This window comes from Macrobrachium nipponense, chromosome 26 (assembly GCF_015104395.2).
Source record: "Macrobrachium nipponense isolate FS-2020 chromosome 26, ASM1510439v2, whole genome shotgun sequence".
Taxonomy (NCBI): domain Eukaryota; kingdom Metazoa; phylum Arthropoda; class Malacostraca; order Decapoda; family Palaemonidae; genus Macrobrachium; species Macrobrachium nipponense.
Window position 1 is genome coordinate 25,802,305 of NC_087215.1, and position 16,333 is coordinate 25,818,637.

The window sequence follows — 16,333 nt, forward strand, 5'->3', positions numbered from 1 at the left end:
CTCTCTCTTCTCTCTCTCTCTCTGATCAAATTACTGGATAATGTCTCTCTTGGATACTTGGAATTTGCGTTGTAATCTAACCAGAAACTTCGTTTTGTTATTATTACTGGAAACAAGCAATGATTTTTTCATTATTTGCGCTTTTGGACTGTTATATGTAAACTAGTATGTATTCATTCGCTCGGAAACTAGTTCCGCATATGAGGCGTCACTAAAAAACATAGAAAAATACAACATAAAAAGTGTCGAAAATCATCATAATCTCAAAATTTTTGTTGTAATCTAACCAGAAACTTATTTTTATTAATATACTGTGCTAAACTATAAAGGATTTTTATCATAGTATGCGTTTTTTAAAAGCGTCGTTAACTCGGAGCGTCGGAAGCGTCAGCGTCGTAACCTCGGAACAAGCGTCGTAACCCAGGACAGATTTTTCCATTGAATATTTAAGAAAGAGCGTCGTAACCTCGGAACGTCGTAAGCCGGAACCGTCGTAACCTGGGGACCGCCTGTATCTCAAAACTGATAAAAGGTACAATCATGAGTATTTTTTTGCTGTATTCTACATAAAAATGCGCACATTTTCATATATAATACTACATGTAACGGCTAATTTAAAATGGTAAAAAAATTATGTCAAAGTGACGAAATAATTTCCGAGATGTGTCACAGATACTTTTTAGTGCGGCAAGAAAGAAATTCGCGCTTGCGCGCCTGCGTAACGATTGTAAACAAAACAACACCTTGATCCGTGAACTCCCAGCATCCCCCAAGGCGCGTGATTCAAGAGTTTTCGGCTGGTAGGCCTAAAAGTATTTTTCCGCGAATTTTTAAAAAAACTTTTGTATGTCGACGTAAAATACGTCCAGTCGGCACCCGAGAGACAAAAAATGTCGACGTAAAATACGTCCAGTCGGTGTTTAAGGGTTAAGTTCCTTTGGCAATCTTAGCAATTTTACTGGAGGTACTGCTCTATAGAATTCCTACTACAAGATAGACAACCAAGTGTCATACATAAGGCTTGGAATGGAAGAGGTGACAAAATACTCCTCTAAATTCCAACCAATTGGTATGGGGATCATCTTTCCCCTCAGCCTATACACTAGACTTCATGCCATCCAACTACTGAGTGCCTCTAAGTACTTCTGAGGTATCAACAGCCAACAACAGGGGATGTGAAAAAGGGACAGCAAAGGTGAAGTCCGCAGAGAGTGCTATTGCCTGAGGCTTGGTAGGATCCTCTAAGACCAGGAGACCAAAGAGTACATACGGAACAAGGGGTGCTTACACTGCAAACGTTAGTGGGATGTGGGTCTCTAGTCCAAGAAGATAAGTAACAGGAACAAGGGTTGTTCCCATCTCCAGGACATCAATATCACACAGAAAACACACACAAAAAAAGAAAAAAACTAGAGTGTTAAAGTGTAATATATGGACAGGAAGTAACAAAATAACCAGTTTCTTGAAAAAAATGGGCACTAAACCATCTTGCTATGAAGGTGGTTAGAGAAAAACTAGTGTGATGATGTGTAGTTGGGTACAGTAGGTTGCATAACTCCTACTCCTCTATTGGCTGATGCCTTTTGTCACCAATTCCTTGAGTTATTCTCAACCGGACTCCAGCTTGCACCAGAGATATATCCCTACGTTAAGACCAAGGTTTGTCCCATAAATGAACAACAAAGTTATTAAAAAACTTGATGTAACTGAGGATGGATCATTGTTATTTAACTATAAATACATCAGTAACCATCCAAAATTGTGAGATGGCATAAAAGGATAGGCCATAATTTGCTAAAGAGACAAGAGCCACTTGCTAAGTTAGACACCATATGATGAGGGCAGACCTAGTCTTGCGCAATACTGAAAGGCATGACTTCCCATTAAATCACCAAAAAATGTTCAGTCTGACTACCCAAGGCTGGCAGGAGGACTTACATAAAGCTCACATTAGAAAATCCTCAAGAACATGAAGATTATAAGTTGCTAATGCCCACACAAACAGCCATGTCTAGGTTCCTCAGCAAACTGCCACTTCTATTGAAACTAAACAGAATGATGTAAATCCAGGTGAATACCTACAAACACAGCCCCTATACAAAAAAGTCCTTTCCATACCTTGGGCACCAGAGGTAAAATGTAGGACAGATTAAGTCTTTATACAGATGTAAAAAGTCAATAGATAGGTAGGTATATCTGACAGCTGTAGAGTGCATACTCCAAAAACCCAATGGTCCAAATCATACCATGAAAGGAAGGGAGATAATTATTATCTACTATCTTTATCAAAGAAGTATTCTATTAAATCATGCAATTCATTTCTGAAAGCATCCAGACTTGCAATGAAGACCAACAGAAAAAGGATCTGAATATCTGGCAATTAACCACAGTGATTTTAATATCTAGGATGTGTAGCAGAATCTACACTGAGTGATCAATTTGTGGCGGGATCACAAGCTTAAAAAAACAAGTGGCAATAACAACCCCCCCCCCCCCCACCAACATAAACCTAATCAATCCAGCTGCCAAACTCACCCTCTGTCACACTTTCCTCTTTACACTACAAAATACATGCAGGACAAAAACAAAAAAACACAAAACACACGTACTTACCAACCACTCCAGATACTCCGGGCTATGCTGTGCTGTCCGCCGGTTGAGGTCACGGAGATATCAACAACAAGACCACAACCAAGAACCAAATCCCACAACACAAAACCCAAGGACCACAACCCAACAACTCAACAACAAAAAAGGAAAACAAAAAGAAACACAACCACAACCCAAGACCACTGCACAAACAATCCCCCCCAAAAAAACAACACAAAAAAGCAAAACACACCCACCAACAACAACCTTCAACCATAACAACTCACATATAATCCAACAGGAACTCACATACAACTCGACAAAAACCTCATAGCACAGCAACTCTCATGCAACCAATATCAAACCCAACAACAATCAGCAACAAACCGATAACACACTACTTAAATAACTTCAATGCCCTCAACACTTTCCACACACCGCTGCCAATACTACTATCACCAGCTCTCACCAAAGACTCACTCACCAAAGACTCAAGACTGACTAAAGATGCCTCTAAAACTCAGAACTCTAACAACTAACAGCACCAGCAGACAACCCAGAACTCACCAACATCCAATTCAGTTGTTAACAGCAATTACACCCCGTCTCTCTCTCTCTCTCTCTCTCTCTCTCTCTCTCTCTCTCTCTCTCTCTCTCACAGACGTTGTCAAATGGAACTCCATAACTCCTCCATAAAGTCAATCTTCCCAAAACAAGTGTGTGATTATAGGTTTGGAAATAAGAGAGCATGCTTCATAAAATTTCTTATAAGCTTTTTAATTTGGTAATGTAAAATAATTTTTTTTGTCTTTTTACAGGATGGAGTCCATCAGCTGCAGAGGATGGTTGGTAAACATGTCTCTTAGCCTGACACGTGCATTGACGGGCCTAGAACTCTTGATGACATCCATGATAAAAGACATGCACACACACACACACACACAAACACACACTGAAAGCAAGGCACCAATAAATCACAAGCTAACAAAGAAACCAGCTTGGCAAGGAGAGCACAAAAGTGAGACTACTCTTCAAGGTGGGGCAAAGAAAGACTGACGCGTCAAGAGGTCCCAAGCCTAGTCAGTGACCAGCTTCTACCTCATATACACATGAGTTGCCACATGCCACAGATTTCTTGTTTTACAATCTTCGATTGTTTTAACCGGTTTCCAGCTGATGCTGGAAGAATATCCTGTTGTTAAAACCGATGGTTTGTTCCGCGTATGAACAAAGGAAAATCCCATGAAAATTAACAAAACGAGTGCTAACATGGAGATTAACAAAATGAATGCTAACAAATCCTTGCTAAATCCAACTCATCTTTTTTTTTTTAATTATGTCCAGTATCAACTGAGTGAATAAGCATTAATCAGTAGTTCTGAGAAAGATATTTGTATCTTATTGTTTACTTGTGCTTTTATTACAATAAACATATTTGTAGTGTGTGAAGAACCCGTAAAAGTGATGAGAGAGAAAGCGAATCCAGTAAAACATGACCATACAAGGTCAGCAGGAAGACACACACTTACAACTTACAAATTTTCTACAGTTATTTATTGCATCGAAATCTAAGCTTTCAGCATAGAAATTTATTGTTAAAATGAAAAAATGCTTTGATTGTATAAAATTTCAACTCATATAAAAACTTTGGGTAGGGAAACTTTCCACTTGGATAAACACTCAACTGCAGACAGTCCGTGGACATCTGCTAGATGGGTAGACAACAGAAGATACCATACATATTCTTCAATTAAATTTTCAAAAAGAAAAAACTATAAAATTTTCAGCCATCCACCCAATTATTGACTGTATATGTAGTAGATGGTTAGTTCAAGATCACATACAAGATTTAAACATTCATGTTTCACACATGCAATTCTTGTCTTTTACTGAAAGCACCTTCCTCACAACCCCAGTGACTAGAAACAACTTTTTAGCTTCAGCTCATCAAGGTTTAAACGTAAGGTTTGTTGACATTAAAGGTGCAACACTGTAACTAACTAACAGAATACCTTGTTCTTCTTCACCTTTCAAGAACAATATCTCCTAGCTAGTGTGTTGTGAAGTACACAATAGTATGCACAAAAAACACAAGATTTGTAATTAGGAAATTAATAATGTTGAAATACTTGGGACTTATCACAGTACTTTATAAATTAGCAGAAAATAATTTTACTTAAAATTTAGTCTTGCCAGTGACATTTAAATCTTTTTAATTTTGACAAAGAAGGGGCAAAAATGCTAAATGACAGATCAATTTAATCACAAATATAAAAAGGTGTTAAAATTGTTCTTTAACCACTTCAGTAGATGATAAGAGGAAATTAAATGTGTTCAATAATTTTCTTATCCTTGAAAATTAAATTAATACCCCTTATTCCCATCCCAAATCTCGTCTTTCCTTTTGACATCAGCCATACAGAGAATAGGATAGGTCACTTTCCTGTAACATTCTTCTAGACTTACATCTCTTAAATTGTTCTTCTTGCCAGGCTTTTATAAGGTACTGTAAAATAAATTATTCTTAATTCATAACCATACAACAGTATATCAAAGGAAACTTAACCAATGAGCCAAAAGCATAAGCTACCTCAATTCCTTATACTACTTACTCATTCCATGAAAAGTTGTTGATGTTCCAAGAAGTCCAAGAAGGTCTGTCATTAAATATGTCTTCATAATTCCCATTATAGGATCTGACACTTATGTTTGCATTACTCAGTGTTAACTCTACAGAATTCAGCTCATGATCCGTGTTATTGTACAGCAATCCACCACTATTATCACCATACAAATCTAGGGAGAGAAAAAATTTTGAGGGCACCTAGAATAAGCAATAATTGGAATAATAATCTGTGATTTCTTTGGAGTATGTTTTGAACTGTGCAAATATTCCCAATCCTTACTTTTCAACACTCTTTTGATTGACACAATAGTATACAGGCCAGATCAAGTTTCATTATTAAGCTCAGAGTCCAGAGTGTAGAGAGCAAAATTATAAACATGAACTTTAAATAACTTGTACCACAATACTGTAGGACATCTACTGTATGACTGGTAGAGAACTGTGACATAGATATATGATTGAACAATTGTTTCTCTCTTTTTGGCTCTTATAATGACTATTAAAGTCACTATTCATAGCAAACATAAATTCATCAGCCCAAAGTCCATTAAAGTAGAAGAAAAAACTATAAAGGAATGCAGAGAGGAAGGTTCCTCAGAACTGATATATACATATAACCTGATGTTAATCTAGAAAAAAAACTGTAATAAGGCTTATTTCAAACAAAACATGAGTTCAAATGATGTTTTGGAAATTTATTATGAATCAAGAAAGAGGGAGTCTTTAAACAATAAAGAGGGAAAGATTTACTATTTAGGGATGAAAATATCTTTTGGAGTTGCAACAACTGCTTCCCAAATTCTTGCATGACACCAAAACTTTAGGGTACAAATATTTGCTCTGCAACTCTCATTAATTATAATTAGCATATTTAGTGTAAAATGGAAAGTCACACAGAAGAGGTGAAAGAAACTGCCTACTGCACATTCAAAACTCATAGCTTGCTATTTGCAAAGCGCCTCTTATTCATCTATGTGACTCCAACAGTGCTGTTTTGTCCATTTATGCATCATTATTCACAATCTTATATATTGTGAAGTAGCTCACATGTATATTCTTACCCTCTGATATGTTATAAGGGTTTAATAAGTTTTTGCTTTCTGTACCTTTTGCTATACATTGCCATCATTGCGTTACCATGTCACTGAGAGTACAGTAACTCCTCCACATATAAAAGGGTTAAGTTCCTGAACCCTTACATACATTGAAAAAGTATAGTAAAAAACAATTGTCATAACTCCTTAAAAACATCTTCAGCCCGGTTCATTGTATTATAACAGGACACCAAAAAGGAAATATGGTAGCATATACTATATGTAATTTTCAAAACGATCACCAAGTGTATTTCTTCTAAGGCTAGACTGTTCTGAATGGATAAGCTTGGTCTAATAACTGGACTATCTAATCTTGTAGAGCAATCAATCCTCCAGTTTATAATTACTGAAAATAGGAACTCTAAGCATCAGAAACCTAAATCAGACTGGAAAGAGAGAACAATAAGAAAATCAATTCAAGAGATATGGGTAGGACATCTTAGTTGTTTGTGAAGCTTGGTGCAAAGGAATTAAGTATATTTTAGTTTAACCAGACCACTGAGCTGATTAACAGCTCTCCTAGGGCCGGGCAGAAGAATTAAATTTTTATTTATGTGGCTAGGAACCAATTGGTTACTTACCAACAAGAACTACAGCTTTCCGTGGGACTCGAACCACAGTATCTTGAGAAATGAATTTCTAACCACCAGAAATAAATTCCTCTGGTTCCACAATGGTGGCAGCAGGGAGCAAACTCGGACTGCCAGATTCATGGGCAAGTTTGCAACCCACTTGTCCAATGAGGAACTGGTGCAAAGGAATGGGAAAAGAGATTGGGAGGGGGTAATGTGTATCTTCATTTGAGAAGAGCAGATGGAACTGGTAGAAGAGTAAGTATAACATTTATGCCAAATGCAGAAAAGGCACTGACTGAGAGGAAAGCAGTGAGCAGTAGGTAACAGCTGGCAAAATTTGATTCAAAAGTGCACAATATGAGCATTATAGTCTGTTATGCACCAAAAAATTAACTCTATGACATAAACGATGAATTTTATGTAAAACTTCAGAATCTGCTATAAATGAAATGCTAAAAAGATATGAGAATTCTTTTTGGTTATATGAATGCATTAGTTGGTAACTGTAAGCACTCTTCCAACTAAAGGACATCTTTACATATTCTTGGACATCTCCAGATGACAGTCATAGATATCAGAGGTCAGCAATGACCAACAACTTGTCATTACCTTACTAGAGCTGAAATTCACGGCACTCAACATAGAAGATGACAAAGTTTCTAGGTTTAACGCACTACAATCCAGTTCCATAAGCAGAGGAGATAATAATGAAACATGGGGATGGATTGGGCATGTCCTTTACACATCCCCTGAGAAAACATACATGACAGTATCAGATGGGCTCCTTTGGGCACCTCATAGTTGGAGGACCCATAATTACCTGAATGAGAACTATAAGAATGGAGGGTGAATATGAGTAAAAATGAGGAAACAAACAACAAGAATGACATGAGTAGATGACAATTATCACATTGATGATGATTATCATTATTATTGATTATTTTATAATTAGTCATGCTGCAACCCTAGTTGGAAAAGAAGGATGCTACAGGGCCAAGAACTCCAACATGGAGAGCAGCCTATATGGAAAAATAGATATAGAAGTAAAGAATAAACTATATGAGAGATAACAAAGAAAAACAAGAGATAACATTTATGAAACAAGGCTTAAGTGAGACTGTTCAATAAAAATGTACATATTAGCAGCTACTAACTACTGACTGGAAGAATAGCTCCACAGTTAAGTCATCACTACATACGACCAAGAATACGCATACTTCCATCCAGCAAATAAATACTGACAAAAGGTAATATTACATGTTGAAATACTAAGAAATGGTGACAAGTGTTGAAAAAATCAATACATACACATTTCAAGGCCTCAAAGTATGAAAAATAATATAATACAAGAGCACAACACTTACCTGTGGAAAGTGGTAGAATGTCTTGCATTGGTACCACAATCTCTTGCAAACTTGTTATGTAAATTGAAAGGCAAGTAAAAACCAAGGGCAGGAACACCAAAAAGAACACTGCTGCTGGTTCTCTGAGTGTATTCAATGTTCGAACATGCAGCAGTGCCTTGAAAGTACGCCATTTCTGTGGTCTGCAACAAAAGAGTATTCCCATTTAATATTTGTCAGGTCATGTAAATGAGAAATGGATGAAAACAAAAGTGGGGAGACCTAAATTCACATGCTGGAACTATTTTAAGTTTAACAATGTGATGGATGTGAGAGAATTGCTCCATTGAGCATTATTATTCATGGTATGCATGCAAGTTATGCTGTTTAAAATGCCCATCCTCTTTGTAACTGTTCCACCTTTTGGTCCTTCTTTGGCCCTCTGTCTCCAGACATATACCTTGGGCACTCTCTTGCTAATCATTTACTTTGGTCCAATAGATAAAATTTTAAAATACAAGTAAATTTTAAGAGCATGAGGGAGAGGTCATATTTGAATTTTTTAAAAACCAAGAATTAAAGATGGTGAACAGTATGCTATAAAAGCCCTAAGAGGAGCTGATAATATATGAGTGGAGAAGCTAAAATATTAATTTTCATTACAATGATAAATATGGATTACATCAAAGAAAAGGACTGTACCATTACATCTGGCAAGGCATGCATTACATAACACAGACCTGCTATACGTTAAGTTAATAGCCAATTCAACACAGAGTATGTATAAAGAAGTGTTGGCAAATACACAAACAAAAAGTTAAAAATGAGAAATTAAAAACAGCATTCAAAAGGCAGAACTATGTATGACACTTGGTATGGAACATAACATAAGAAATAGCAATATTGTGGTGGAATAAAGTTACAGCATCAAGACAAGCAATTACATGAGCATTATTGAATAAGAGGGTACCAGAAACACTACATGATAGTGGAAAGTATAGTAGAAGAATGTGAGAGAAATATCCATCAAGGTTCTGAGCTATTTACTATTACCTAACACTTAAAGACTACAAAGGAGCGCAACCCAGGAGGTTCCCGAGATAAATTCAATGAAAGCAAAACCAAGCTTGAGGTGACCGGAAGGGTACGGCCTTTCCGACACTGTGGGAAAGGTGTAGGAGTAAACAAAATAATATTCAGTAAATTAACCATAAAATTGTATGACATCAGGATTGCAAAAGTAGAGGAAAAAAGTTTTGTCCGAAGCATGAATAATTAAAAGTTAACGATGGTAAGAGGAAGTTAGCAATTAAAAGTTAAGTGACAAGAAGGAGGTAGCAATATTGCAGTGGAACTGTCTGGTTTGTAAAGCTGGTTCTTAGAAAGCAATAAAATAATGGTAGCAACTGTCTGGAATAAAATGAAGAGTGCCCCGCTAGTACAGGGAGCAACTTTTATTCTGCATGTATTTCTCAGTACAATAGATGTGCACTTACAAAAAATGGATGATATTTTGAAGAGGTTTGCCTACAAAATGTTGAGATTTATGGCTGAAATACTTTGGGAATATCATACTACAAAAGCATAAGGCCCTGAGACATGATATCTAAATGCTAGGTAACTGAACAACTCAAAACATATTATTATTAGTATAGGGCGACCATCACTAATCCAACACCATTAGGACCTGCAGGGCGCTGCATTAGGGATTTTACTGGATAACAGACATGTTAGGTTAGAATACACTTAACCCAGCAGTTAACCATCTTATCAGTACATGCTGGTTAATAAGGAACAATAAACATTAAATGAAAATCAAGTTAAATTTTACTAAAGCACGGGCAAAATCGATGGTTCAGGTAATTCTGCTGACTTGCACAAGAAAGCTTATCACTGTCACTTCCAAAATGAAGAGCTGGAGTTTGCAACTAAGCACATTTACATGTCTTGAGGTGAAGGGCCATCAGGATTTCCATCTTCATCTTAGAATTTTATATATATATATATATATATATATATATATATATATATATATATATATATATATATATATAACACAGTAGTACCTCGAGATACGAAAGGCTCAACTTACGAAAAACTCGATATACGAAAGCCAATACGAAAAATTTAACGGCTCTACATACGAAAAGTTTTCAAGATACGAAAGGTTTCTGAAAAGTCTGAGATTCGCCCGGATAACAATTTTGAAAATCGCGCCGCCATCTTAGTATACTAGTAGACTCGCCACCATCCTCCTGCTCTCCCATTGGTTCCTGATGCTAGTCGAGGCCATGAAATCCTTCTCTCCTATTGGCCAGCGTCCCTCCCATCATGCATCTACTATGTAAACGTGGTGGCGTGGCTCGACCACTTGGTACCAGCATTAGTACGCAACCGGTATTCGTTTTCGGGATCATCAATGTGTGTAGTGTACGTATAATCAAGGCACTTCAGTTTGTGTTGAAGGTCAGCAGCCGAACATTCAGTACCCAAATCAGTTGCAGAGAGAGCATTTGGTTGAACAGGGTTTTGATGGACACCAGGGCCAACAGAGTCATGAGGTGCAAAAAACCAAAGTTGAAATTCTGTAAAAAAAAAAAAAAAAAAAAAAAAAAAAAAAAACCACCTATGTAAAGTAAAAAAAGTAAAAAAAAGTTAAAAAAAAAAAAATTAAAAAAAAATAAATAAAGCATAGCAGAAATTAAAGCAGCTTTTCATAAAGTGCAATCATTTGTAGAAGACACCCCCCGAAAAGGCTCACAGGAACGTTGTGAAAAAAATTTTTAAAGTACGTACGTACGTACATACATACAAAAAAAAAAAAAAAAAACGGCAGAAATTAAAGCCACTTTTCATAAAGTGCAATCATTTGTAGAAGACACCCCCCGAAAAGGCTCACACAGGAACATTGTGAAAAAAGTTACGTAGGCAGAAGCAATCTTCCTTGGATAGTTACGTATGTACGTAGCCTCACTCGAAAGGTAAGCTTCCACATTTTACGTTACAATAATAATAATTCTTGTACACTAATATACACTTTATTTACAGGTTTTGCATTTTTAGTCTTAATTTAGGTATTGAATGGTCCAAATTGTTGTAGTATTTCATAGTTTATAGGTCAATTTAGCTTTATTATGAAATTTAATGGGGTGTTTTTGGAGGGCTTGGAACGGATTAGCCATTTTACATGTAAAATATTGTCCAAGATACGAAAACCTCATGATACGAAGGGCACCTCGGAACGGATTAATTTCGTATCTCGAGGTATGTACTACTGTATATATATATATAGATATATATATATATATACTATATATAGATATATATATATATATATATACACATATATGTACATATACATATATATACATATATATATATATATATATATACATATACATATATATACATATATATATATATCTATATATATAAATATATATAATATTATTAATATAATATATATTATATATATAATAATTAAATTATAATATAAATACACTACATAGATTATATAATATATATATATATACTATATATATATAATATATATAAATATATATAATATAATATATATACACACACATATACATACATATATATATATATATATATATATATATATATATATATATAATATATATATATATATATATATACATATATATGTATATATACATACATGTATATGTATACATATATGTGTATATATATATATATATATATATATATATATATATATATATATATATATATTATATATATATATACATACACACACTCACACACACATTATGACCCCGACCTGGGTCGCGTGGGTTTCTTAAGTTACTGTGGGTCATGCAGAAATCAAACGCTCAGAGATTAATTTAACACCGGTCTTATATTCTAATGAATTTACACAAGGGCCCGAGTGAAATGAACTTAATATCTATAGTACCGGCGGGATTGAGACCGAGCGAGGAACCGGCAGAGGGCGACGAGGGGAAAGTGCGTCTTTCCCTTCTCTTGACCGACGCTTGACTGCCCGACCCTCCAGGAGACGGCTTGGTTTCCTCTCTCTTTCAATACCCCCCAGAAACCCCCGATATATTGCTTCTAGGCCATGATTGGGTCTGGCACCTGTCCTTAGGTCTATTGGCCAATGAGTGCCCCTATAAGGGACGCTCATGCCCAACGGACTTTTTGGGGGATGTTGGGGGAGGTGACGCTTTCTTCATCTGAGAGAGAATGACCGTTAACAACCTCATGGCGTCTTGTGAGATGTTCAGATATTCTTGGGAAGTTGTTTATAAACCCTCTAGAATGGCTTATCACTCCCTCCCCAAACTCCTTTGCGTCCTCGCAAAGCTATAGTCTCTGCTTTGTCCCATCTCGAGTCTCTTTCCTCAAGGTACTGATTTATCTAAATTCAAATTAACTATCTTAAAGGGGGCCATTTGACGTGTGTACAAACTAAAGGTTACAAGTAAATTGAACACGTCTTACAACAACATAAGATCTTTATAAAAAAAATTAAGAACAATCACTCTTTCCTGGAACAGATCAAAACCAAAAAAAAAAAGAAATCATTCAATAAGTTCAGGTTCATAATCAAAACAAAATGGTGAAAACAAAAAGACAGAAAATTTTACACATTCAGCCACTGCCCTTGGCAATCACGACACATGGCATCCATTTTTAATGACATTGTATCACGTTAATCTATTAAATTTCTTCAAAATAACAAAAACATAATTTAAACATACACAGAACAAAAATAATGCAATGGAATTTTACGAAAATAAAAGAATCCTCCTGGAACGTCAATGTACTACTATCACATAAAAAAAAATAAAAAAAATAACTAAAGAACCATAGAAATAAATATATAAAATTCAGGCACAAACAAACAAAAATATCATCATCTGTGAAAATAAAAAAACAAACTTTACAAGCATTAGTGTAATTTATGAAAGATAAAATAGGATGGAATCGGTGTTGCGACAAATTTAACACAAATAAAAAACAACAAATCAAAATAATAAAATAACCTACATAAGCAACATAACCACATCAAAACAAAATTACACATAAGAATATGATCCACAGGTAATAACATTTGTTCTGAAAATAATTTGGACAAGTTATATCAAACAACATAAATTCGTGACACATTACAATCTGATCGAGATATCAAGAAATAAGATTTAAAAAAAAAATAACACTGGTATGATTCTGAATCCTAGGCAAAGACGTGGGTTGGCATTTACAGACTCTGTTCACTGACCCCTTTCATTTACTTTGCAACAGCATTTACGTATGACATAGGCTCTGGAGCTTGGTCTTGTGCTCTCGGTGGGGCGCCCACTTGCGCTCCGGTATTTTTTTCTGACTCGTCTCCCAGGTACCCGGGCAACCCCAGGTACGGGGGTACTGGTTTATTGGTGTAAAACACTACGCTGTCCTCGAGCACCGGACGTAAGTGCGACAGGTGGTGCTCGCTCACAGCCCCTGTGCGAATATGCTGAATCACAGCAGAGGAGTGCTTGATCTCCTTCACACGATACGGTCCCATATATGACGGTTCGAGCTTGTGTTTCGACAGTTGCATTTTCTTCAAATAGATTCGATCTCCAACCTGTATTGGGGAATCGTGAGCTCGAAACCATCTGTCGTACCGCAAGCAGTACTTTTCGTTTGCCCTCAACAGCAGACGTTGCGTAGCTTGGAACACACGTCGGGTCGCGTTACAAAACCACACCCGGTACTGTTCCACCGTATAAAGGGGCATCTGTTGAGGGTCCAAGACCACCGAATAAGGCAGTTGGATGTCTTGTCCATACATCAAAAAGAAGGGTGTGTCCCTAATTGAGCTGTTATATGCGGCATTAATAGCCACCTCAGCCGTCTGCAACAGAGACGGCCAGGAAGTCGGATTATCCCCGATGAGATATTTTAAGATGTTGACTACTTCTCTGTTGTGAGACTCAACGAGTCCATTAGCAGACGGCCGATAAGCCGCGATGGTAACATGATCTACTTGTAAGAGGGCCGTAAACTCGCGAATTAGTTCATTTACGAACTCACGGCCGTTGTCCAACACTAGTATTCTGGGACACCCAAATCGATTTACTAGGGAATGCAACGCTTTAGCCACTTCCTTTGCCGATTTGTCTATCATTGCGCACACATGTGTGAAACGCATGAGCGCGTCCACAAATACACAAATATATCTAGGTTGTCCTTGCACTGAAGGTAGTGGTCCTACCACATCCATATGCACTCTATCCCACTTCACCGGCACCACAGGCCATAATCGGGCCTTCGGAATCACCGTTCTGTGCTTTTTCATCATGTTGCATACATGACAATTACTTACAAATCTAGTTATGTCCCTACACATGCCAACCCAAAAGAAATGTTCACAGGCTCTTCTAAGAGATCTTTCTATGCCTATGTGCCCAGCATAAGGGCTAACATGAATCATGTTTATGGCTCTCTCTACTAAGGCTCGAGGAAGAACGATTCGGGCTCGGACATCTCCGGGCCTTTTTTCATATTTACACAACAAGACGTCTTCCTCAATGAAGAACGCGTCTTTTGACAGATGCACAGAACTCGGGAACTCGTTGCTCTCACCTTTCACACAAGCCTTGATCTGACTAATCCAAGCTTCAGACACCTGACTTTCAACCAATTCTCGCACACTCCAACCACAAAAATCAACCACACTTTCATTCTCCGGGCATTTATTCTGGAATCCCCCGGACGGAGTTCCACCTGCATTTGACCCGCTACCGCCTCGGGCATTCTCATCCACCTGAGAGTGCTTGCGAGATTCCCGTTTTCTGCGCGTCGCGTTTACGTTTGTTTGACTGTCATTGTTCGGAACTGTCGGAACGTTGCTGGCACTATCGCCTGCAGTGCCTGCGCCACCAACGTCACGAGGTTTCTTTTGTCGTTCTTCCTTGCGCCTTGCGGCACGAGTTGTTACTCTTATGATGTTCCTGGAGAGAGCATCAGCCACCCTATTACTTTTCCCTGGGATATGTTCAATCTTTACGATGTCAAACTCTAAAATTCGCTCGATCCATCGAGCTTGGCGATTTGCAATCTCGCTCTTCTTCAACAGATATGTTAATGGTTGATGATCTGTGAAAATCTTTATTTTGTGTCCCAGCAAAAAATAACGGTGTCTCTCCAGCAACCATAAGACCGCCAAAGCCTCTCTATCGAAGGTACTATAATTTTTCTCTGCCCCTTTTAATGTGCGTGATGCAAAACAAACTGGTCTTTCATTACCTTCATCGTCAATCTGGGAGATTACTCCTCCTATCGCAATATCACTTGCGTCTGTGGTCACAAAAAAAGGGCGATCGAACCTCGGATAAGCCAAGAGTTCATCGCTCATTAGTGCATCTTTTAATTTCTGAAAAGCTGCTTCCTCTTTCTCACCCCATTGGAAATCAGGTTGCTTCCTTAATGCGTCTAACGGTCTCGCTATCTGTCCGAAGTTCCTAATGAACTTCCGATAGTAACCCGCGAGTCCGAGGAAGCTGGCTACATCTTTCGCATGTTTTGGTCGTGGGAATTCTTTAATTGCTACAACTTTATCGGCACAAGGCTTAAGGCCTTCAGAAGTTACTAGGTGCCCCAAAAATTCTACTTCGGCCTGGAAAAACTTACATTTTTCTAAATTTATTTTCATACCATGACGCCTTAATGCTTCCAAAACTTGTATCAGGTTACCTTTATGCTCCTCTACAGTAGCACCAACTACAATGATATCATCTAAATATACAAAAACTCCAATGCTAATTATAGAGGCTAAAACGCGTATCATTACTCGTGAAAAATGAACTGTAACATTTTTAAATTCAAAGGGAAGGAAATTATATTCATATAGCCGATTATTTGCTATAAAGGATGTTTTCTTTTTACTTTCATTATCAAGGCAAGCCTGACTTGAGATCCAATGTGGTGAAAAACTTACTTCATATACTTTAAGTAAAAGCACTTCGATCGAGGGCAATGGATAGGCATTATCCTTGGTAATGGCATTAGCTTCTGTACTATTAACTAAAATTATCATTATTTTATTTTGTTTTATTTATTTTTTTTAAT

General features: G+C 37.1%; 1 protein-coding gene across 3 annotated transcripts in view; it reads right to left on the reverse strand.

The window, feature by feature from the left end:
- LOC135200079 (cholesterol transporter ABCA5-like) overlaps positions 1 to 16,333 on the reverse strand; it is a 271,083-nt gene that overhangs the window by 56,129 nt on the left and 198,621 nt on the right. For all 3 annotated transcript variants that reach the window (XM_064228374.1, XM_064228377.1, XM_064228375.1), the window contains exons 19-20: positions 8,249 to 8,430; positions 5,202 to 5,385 (exon numbers count right to left, since the gene is read on the reverse strand). In XM_064228374.1, the coding sequence (XP_064084444.1) occupies positions 5,202 to 5,385; positions 8,249 to 8,430 (366 nt within the window). The remainder of the gene's footprint in view (positions 1 to 5,201; positions 5,386 to 8,248; positions 8,431 to 16,333) is intronic.